General features: G+C 28.5%; 1 protein-coding gene across 1 annotated transcript in view; it reads right to left on the bottom strand.

The window, feature by feature from the left end:
• Positions 1-2,344: 2,344 nt before the first annotated feature.
• LOC106681725 (alpha-tocopherol transfer protein-like) overlaps positions 2,345-9,249 on the bottom strand; it is a 121,828-nt gene continuing 114,923 nt past the window's right edge. Inside the window, exon 6 of the mRNA XM_014422194.2 lies at positions 2,345-2,751. Coding sequence (XP_014277680.1) covers positions 2,597-2,751 — 155 coding nt within the window. The 3' untranslated portion in view covers positions 2,345-2,596. The remainder of the gene's footprint in view (positions 2,752-9,249) is intronic.

The raw sequence follows: 9,249 nt of genomic DNA on the forward strand, positions 1-9,249 counted from the left end.
TTTGAATAAATAATAAATGTATGTCAGAAGTATTGTTTAATTAATGTGATTTATAAGATTTTTTCATCTATAGTGCAATATTTAAATTCAAATGTCAAATGAATTAAATGCACTCAGTTGAGTATCTTATACTCAAAACCATAAATATAAAATTGAAGTAGGAATAAAATTTAATATCACAAAAGGTTGTGTGCAGGTGGGTATAAAGAGGCAGATATATTGCGGGTTCTTCTTTAACTAGAATCTTCCTGTTTGTTGCAAGCCCCTATCTATATACTCTTTTTCTTTACACTATCTATATTATTTTGGACTCCATATTTGCTTTTATGTAGATTTTTTCATCTCCATTTTTATAGGCGGCAATGAATTTTATCGAAAACTATAAAACACATTGCATCGAAAAGATTTTCTCATATTAAAGTACTTTTCGTACACTTAAATACCAAACAAAGCATCGAAATAGCAGTCTATGATATTAAAACTTTTTTAAAAATCTATGTATTTAAATTTACAACTGTATTGAACAAATAAAGAAGTATTAGATATGATTTGAATTTCATACCATGATACAGTAATGTGGATTTTCTACCCATTGATAGAATTCCAATATTTCTTGAGTAAAAGGTCTCGAGGCCATTTCCTTTTCAGATACCTAAGAAGGATATGTGGTATTGAAGAGGTAGGTTAAAAATAAGCGGGTTTTTGGTGCTTAGATAGTTTATAATGTAAAGACTAATATTTAGGACCTTATAGATATTATTTCTGACAAACTAATATTCCAAGAGTCCTTGCTAAAGAATCTACGTGATCCGATTAAAACTTTGATAGCACTTTTTTAATATGAGTACACCAGTCAGATCACTCTGCCTGCAAAAATGACAGTAGTTTCAAAACGTAAAATGAAAATTAATTTAAATATAATGTTTTCAATTTCTTGCGATTGCTATTGTTGTTGTGATTGTCTGGAGCTTTAGGGCGTAAAACCTTGAGGTCATCAACGCCCATGTTTCGTGCTTTATATTCTATTTCTATAATTCTATTTCACTTTAAATAATTTCGAAAAAAAACTTCAATAATTACTTCTGTTGGTATTTTTTATTACTTATAACAGATTTTCTGGTTTAAATCTTATTCAAAAGGCCATTCTTTTTAAAGAAAACTAAGACCATTTCCACGTTCTTCTGATCATCATTCAGAGCATCCGATACACTCGGTCCTACTCCCAATTTACTTCGCTGTTCGCAGAATAAAAATGACATTTCTCAAATATGTGACTGATTGTAAGTACACGGTTGCAGTATTGACATTTTGGCGGTGGCTGCTTACTGATCAGATATCTATGAGTTAAACTTGTATGGCCTATTCTCAATCTGGCAATAGCTACCCTGCGATCGGAACAGTTTGATGTGGTCCATGGTTTAGGGGGTTTTTTTGATAGTTTTTAATTTGCTGGGCGGGCTTTCATCCCACATGGCTTGCCAACTAGATGATATCTCATTTTTCATTGGAAGCCTTATTTCTTGTGGTGTCAGAATGGCCGCGCCCTGACCTGGAAGAGCAAGTGCTTGTTTAGCTGCAATGTCCGCCAATTCATTTCCAGTGATCCCCACGTGACCCGGCACCCATATAAAGAACAATCTTAAATTAATCAAAAAGGACAATCTTCAATTATAAATGCTCACCTTACATCAAAAATTTAAAAATGTTTTGCAGGCTATCCTATCCGGGTCATTAATTATAAGTCAAAATCATCCTATTTTTTCAAAATATCATTAATTTTTAAATCGTTTAATTTTCCATAAATCTACGCAATCACTATCATATAAACAAACTCTTTTTTTAATTAATATATTAGTTTGTTTATATGATAGTGGTAGTGTAGATTAATCGAAAATTAAAAGTTTTAAAAATTAATGAAGTTTTGGAAAAATAGGGTGATTTTGACTTATAATTAATGACCTTGGCAGAATACCCTGCAAAACATTTTTAAATTTTAATGTGAGGTGAGAATTTATCATTGAAGATTGCCCTTGAAGATAGCTGAATTGGCCGAAACGTTGAACTATTGATATAATAAAGAGCACACATATGTCTTCAACAATTTTAAAACTATATTACAGAATCCAGGTTGAAATAAAGATAAATAAAAATTAATTGGAAAGTATTTATTTTACATAGATTAAAAAAAAATTATATTTTATAGACTAATAAATTACTCATCAGATATTTTTGGTATAATAAATTCATTGAATAATCATATAATCATTTAAAAATAATAATTAAAAATATGCCTATAATTTAAATATATATAATATATTATCATAAGCTAATACTTTTTTTTTTTTAAATGAAGGGTATATCAAAATATAAATTTTGTATTAAACTGTACAAGTGAATATTATTTTTTCGTTGTCGACCTGAAAAGTTAAACTACATCTACATTTTTCTATTTTTTTTTTAATATGTATTTTGAAAAATGTGTATGCAAATTATACGCCCCTATGCGAGACAATATATAACAAACTAAATAAAAAATGCATTATTTATATATGTACAGTGAAGGTATGAGTATATACAAGAGATTGTAAGAATTGTGTTAGTCGACTTCTATCTTCCTGAAGGACCCTTGATGACCGAATGTGTCCGTCGTCTCGTAGCGACACTTGCCAACTCGCTTGGATTCGTCCGACTTTACGCTTTCTGAGGACATGAACCAATCTCTGTACTCGATCATCTTCTCTTCCCACATATCTGAAAGCAATATACTTATTAGTATAACTTGAATTGAGATTAAATATTGGAATGAATATCAATAAATTATCAAAATATATAAATAAATATATTATTGCTCTTTTTCTTGTTTATTGTTGGACTGGATTCGAGTTCGAATGTGGTAGATTATGCAGTTTTCCATCACTCAAACTCAATAAATTGGGTACCCTTAACTAAATGAAAAACCTCAGAACTGAACGTGATTCTTACGTTATAAGATAACCTTTCACCATTTGGGGTTATAATAAAAAAAATATCTCTAATATTTTAAATTTATTTGACAAAACCGTTTATATACATCACAATATTTATTTAATGTTATTATTTTCTCAATGTATATGAGCTTTGACAAAATTTTGTATTAAATAAAAACGTAAGTATAATGCATGAAAAATGCTAAAGATTTAGTAATAAAATCAATAATTTTTTTCAGAAATATTTTCCATGAGATAATGCAGTTTAAACAACCCCTTAAGAACGGACACCTCTGTATAACGGGCAAGGTAATTTTCCCCGTGGCTGTCCGTTATACGAAAGTTTCACTGTATTATTAATAACTGGATGCTCCAGTTTTTGTTTTATGTGTAGTTGGATACGTAGGATATTGTAAATTACAAAAATAGAATGGTAGACCAATTTTCGCCTTTGATTCTACACTTTAGCTAGGATTTTTTTAACAACATGTTCACAAAAACTAAAAAGCCTACGATAGTTGAATAGAAAACGGCGAATAGAAATCCGTAAAAGGAAACTAGTTTGTACTTCATTAGGTTTCGCAAGGAACTCTTAGATGTTGAAACATGGTCCAACTCGCAGGCATCAGATTGAAGGTTAACTGGTAACCCAATGACCCAAACTCATTTCTAGGAGTAGGGGCATTTCTTGCGAAATTATTTCCACTCAATCACCACAGTTGCGAACATTATTCGAGGCCAATTTTGTTGATTTTTTTTTTAGAAACCAAACGAATATTTGTTAACAGATAAAGGAAAAAAAAACATTCTAATCGGGCTGTATGAAATTTTATTAATCTAAACGTTTTATTTTATAACTTATATAATTTTTTTATTGTTTAATTAATATTTATTTAATTGGAAAGAATTAATAAAATCTGTCTCAATATTAATTTAAGGGGTATGTAACCTTTTTTCATTTTTTGAATCTTTAGTGTGGATGAATGGGGTGCCGATCTAGCTGGTACGAAGTATTCTACCATCAAAAACCAATTAGTAGTAATTAATAATAATCCACCTTGATGTAGAAGGTGCAATATGCACTTCAAAACATAACATACTCCAACGAAAAAAATTGAACTTAAAATTTACTATTTATAACATAACCCCTTCATCCAGTAACCCCCTCAGTAAATAGAATATGTACTGAAATAGATGAACAAAAAAAATATATACGTATAAATGATAAAAATAATACTCACTGAATCAATATAATAAAAAAATTAAATTTGAAATAATAATAAAGAAATATATAAAAATAAGAAAATATTATCATGATTTGTATATATAAAACTATAAATCCATATGAAAAAAATAATAAAACAACACTGATCAAATAAAAAAAAATTATGTACAAGGCAAATAAATTTAAATTTGTGTAACAATAAAATAAATGCACATCCTATTGGGACGATAGGTGTCCATATCTAAGAAAAAGGTTTTGCGTTACATATATAAAAAACAGTTTAAGGTCCAATCTAGAGGGTACAGACAGAAATGCATACTGATTTCGGCTAATATCGCTTAGCTTCGGCATGTATCGGATTCGGTTCTCATGATACGCGGGCCAATTTGTCAAAAAATGGAAACAATTCTCCAGGGCCGTTTCATCAAAGCGTGGGTCCAGGGTGAGCTTCTGTGGGTCCAAAGTATATTTGTATGGACCGACATTTAGAGTAATTGCATATTTACCGGAAAGTGGTAGTTGGGAAAATATTCTCAAGTGAGTTATAGGGCAACTGATTTTTAGGTAGCTTTGTTTTAATGAAGACCCTACCGTACCACGGGTTATAGATCGATTCTTAGGTTATAGATCTTCCTCATTCTAATTTTGGTACTTACCGGATCATTGAATAGTATCGGGTCAAACATTCCGAAGCTCAAAAGAGTAACTAAGCTACAGTTTCAATACTTTTATGTGGATAATCAAAAGAATAAAATATATAAACATTTTCATTTTAACTACAGAGAGAAGTTTAATTTGTTTTGAAGAAGTTTTTTAATTAGAAATAATTTAATACGACTTGGAAATGTAATATTTAATCAAACTTGGTCCCCATGAAACTTCATTTTCAGATGTAATATATAAAAATTAATATTAGTTTGCTGGCACTTTAGGCAATGCCATAGCGTTCATCTGATTTTGATGGAGCTTTTGCTAAATGTTCAGGATTTTCTCGGAAAGATTATAACCTTTATTATATTATAGTTATAACCTTTATTATAGTTATAAACCTATAGGCTGTTCTAATTTTTTTGTTAAAAAAAATAATAAAAGTTGCTCAGATATTATACATTTTTTTTGTTATTATATACCAATATTTTTTTTTAATTTTTCATATTTGGATAAAAATATATAGTTTATAGAACCCTAAACCATTCCCAAGCTTTCTGTAGATTGGTTGTCGTGTTGAAGTTATTTTTATTTTTTTAACCATATATTTTTATTATACATTGTTATTTACCCCTATAAACTGAATATATATAATAAGCAATTGATTCAATCACTAACCTAATTTATAAATGATAAATTATGAGGAAAATGGTCAGGGATGCGGTAAAAACAGTTTTGAAACCTCTCAACTAGAACAGCTCTGATGAATATCTACAAAGTTGGGCGAAACGTAGGCATATAAATAGCTGTTAATTTTTTTTCTTTTTGATCACACCATTGACGACCATAATTTAAATAATACGGACAATTATTTGTATATATTATATGTAAATAATAAATATATTAATTTATATCAAACTTTCAATTGCATTAATTAATCTATCTACGTCACTAAATCTAGCTATTGCGAAACTGTTTGTTTTTATTAAACAGTAATAATGAAATAATTCCCGATAAAATTTAAATTTTAGCCCTTTTTTCCTAATTAAATGGCCTCCTGGGTATAAGAAGAAACAATATGTCGGTGCGAAACAGGTTCGCAGAGCAACAGAGCCCTACTTGTTACAAAGCGGCCCAATGCAGGCTAATGCTGCAATGGCTAGGGCCAGCCCTTTTGCTTCTTTGTTCCCTTCGTTAGATTATTTAGATTGCTACAAACGGCATCCCTTTCAGAAGGGCTTCTATATTTCAGTCAGCGTTTTATCTCCGGGCGATTCTTTATGTCCACTTCCAGGGGGACATTCGCCAGTCCCAATTATTTCCTGGGCTTGTCCCTAAAACGGTCTATTATTATATAAGTTATAATTATCAAAATATTTGGCTGGGAAAGTAATTTTATAATGATTATTTCTCTACGAATAGTAGTTTTTATGATATTTCCCGAAAAAGTAAATAATTTTTCTAATTTTTTCCCGAAAACAATATTAGATTATTAAAAAAACTGTATCTCAGGAGTTATTGTAAATAAAGAACTGTATCAGGGCTCAAATTTAAGCTAGTCAAATTTTCTATTAATTTAATTATAATGATGTATAATAAATAGTTTATAGCGATTTTTGGTCTATGGAACCCCGAGTAAACTTTTTACCAACGTATTTTTTGAACACTTTAAATAAGAATCAGTTGACAGAAATTATTTTACGCTTACTTCGAGGAACAGATTAATTTTTATATACTTTTACAGAGCTTGTACTTTTAAAGGAATTCAGCAAAGACCGTAGCAAGCATTAAATGCCGAAAGTTAAAAGTAATTCTAAAATTCTTGAGATTCTTAATGAAGATAACGAAGGTTTTGAAATATTAATTGCTTTAAGTGCTTCAAACATTTCGAAGTTTGAATAAGCCCTCTTCAAGTATAAAACATTGTTTCAAGATAATTGAAAAAGTTTTACATTCCAAAATAAAAAAAAATATATATATAATTTTTAATATAAATTCGGATTATTATAAAATTTAAGTTTAGATTCATTAATAAATAAAAATTGTAAATATATTGGTGATAATATTATTATTTGTCATTTTTATATAATTAATAACACTACATCAAAACATTATACCTTCTTGAATACATGTACTACATCAATCTATAAGAAGAAATAATCTATATATGTATAAAGGAAAATGGTGACTTACGAATGTAAACAAGTTTTACATTTTATATCAAGACAGCATCAACAGTTTCGAGATAAGTAAGTCCTCTTGGTGGATATCTAAAAGGGGATATGTACATTGAAGATTATGGAAATTTAAAGTATCTCCTTGGACTCTCTAGTATGGAATTGGTGGATCGCATTGATTAAACCAAAGTCGTGCTATACTCGTGTTTGGAGTCGGATGCTATTAACAAAAAGAGCATGATATCTCCCAGTATGCAGCAGATCATATGCTGGGTGATAAAATATTAAAAAATATATATATATATTCAATATACCTTGAACTATATTGGTATACCTTAATCATTTTTTTTTATACATTTGGTTTGACATGTGCTGCCTCTAGTCTGTATTGAGGTAATCTAATCTTTATCGATGATGAATTTTGGTAAAATGTTAATCGGTTAATTATTTACTATTATTTAAGTCTTATTTTTTTAATCTTATGACCATATTCTGATAATAATTATTAAATTCTTTCGATAATTAATCGTAATAGTACTGTTTTTAATGAATTTTTTTTTTCATTTTCAACTCCTTTTTGAAGGATTTAATTAGCTTCGGTTTAAACACCAATAGATTTCCGTAAGTTTTATAGTTCTGAGATATACATTTAAATCCTTGATACAGCGAATTCAAAGAGTGCAGAAAATTAGTAGTTCTTTATTGTAAAAAAAAAAAATTACTTTAAAAATAAATGTATATAAACTATCTAATACGAAATAAACAATATGTCTATATTTAAAGAATATGAATACTTACAATAAACAATAAGTAATATATATTTTGAAGCAAATAAGAACATAAAAATTTCCGAACAGGATCTTTCACAAAATCTGAACAATTTCTGTTCATGAAGGAAAAAATGTTTATAAACTGTGTCTCGAGACCTAGGGAACGTAATAAGTGCGATTAGAACTTAAATAGTAAAAAAATCAATATAACTTTAATAAAGGTTATATTTTTTTATTTTTCTTGCGACTGGTATCTTCAAGCATTTTGAGCACTGAGTGAAAGATGAACAAAAATAAAAGTCTTATCAATTTTTTTCCACTATTTTGTCATTTTTTTCAAACAAAAATTATATTTTTACATGAAGTTTTTCTTTTTTGGTAAATATGTATCACACGCAAAATGTTTTATTCTTTAAAAATGTTTATTATATAAATCAAAAACATTTTGTGCTGGTAGTCAAATCAAAAATCAAAGCTTGTTATATAAAATACAGCTCTATTAACTATATGTCAAAGGACGAAGAAGATAGTTGACCGCATGAAGTAGATCAAAGAGGATAGTCCGTGTGGTGGTCAATAAAGGTACCAAATAATAAATAAAAATCAATTTATGGTAACAACGTTTCACTCTAATTTTCAGGACTTCGTCAAGGCTAAATGAAATCAAGATACAAACTTTGTAAAAATTTATTAGCAACTCATTATGCATGTACAAAGAAAGTAAGTAATTATAAAAATAAAACAAGAATTAATTAGTTACATAGATTATGGATATTATGTGTCATAAAATTATAAACAAAGCAAAAATTCGTTACGAATTTGTAAAAAGTTACACAGATAAGTGAAATAAATGTCGCAAAGGAAGGTTGTCTCTTTTTTATTATTATAATTAATTTATTTTTATATAAATGCATATAACATATTTAAAAAAATTAGTATTAATTTTGTTGTAACTTCTTACAATATTTTGTATTTGTTTTAATCAAGCCCTGACGAAGACATGTGAAGTGGGACGAAACGTTGGTCACCATTATATAGTTGTTACCGCAACCCGAACTATCTTCTTATAATATGTGTCAAAATATTATTAAGTAATATATCAATTATGTATTATTAAAGCCCTTATTTGATTTTTTAATATCTTTATTGCAATGGACGTTCCGAGCTATTCCAGCTCTTCTTCAACATTTTCATTTATTTATCCGTAAATTAATTTTTTATTTAATTTGACATAAAACATCCTTTGAGTGATATTCACATATTATCTGCATGACGTATTTTTATAGTGTTCTCGTCTTTATTGTTTAATATACTATATTAAGATTGAGTCTGGTTAGTGTCATCATTACAGCCCGAAGCGATGACTGAATAAAGATATTTAGAATTAAGAGACGATTGAAGCTTTCCTTGAAATATTATAATTGGAATTGAAGGCTTGTATTTGTTAGAATTATTTCCAGCTA

This window comes from Halyomorpha halys, unplaced genomic scaffold (assembly GCF_000696795.3).
Source record: "Halyomorpha halys isolate HHAL.00 unplaced genomic scaffold, Hhal_1.1 Scaffold362.1, whole genome shotgun sequence".
NCBI lineage: Eukaryota > Metazoa > Arthropoda > Insecta > Hemiptera > Pentatomidae > Halyomorpha > Halyomorpha halys.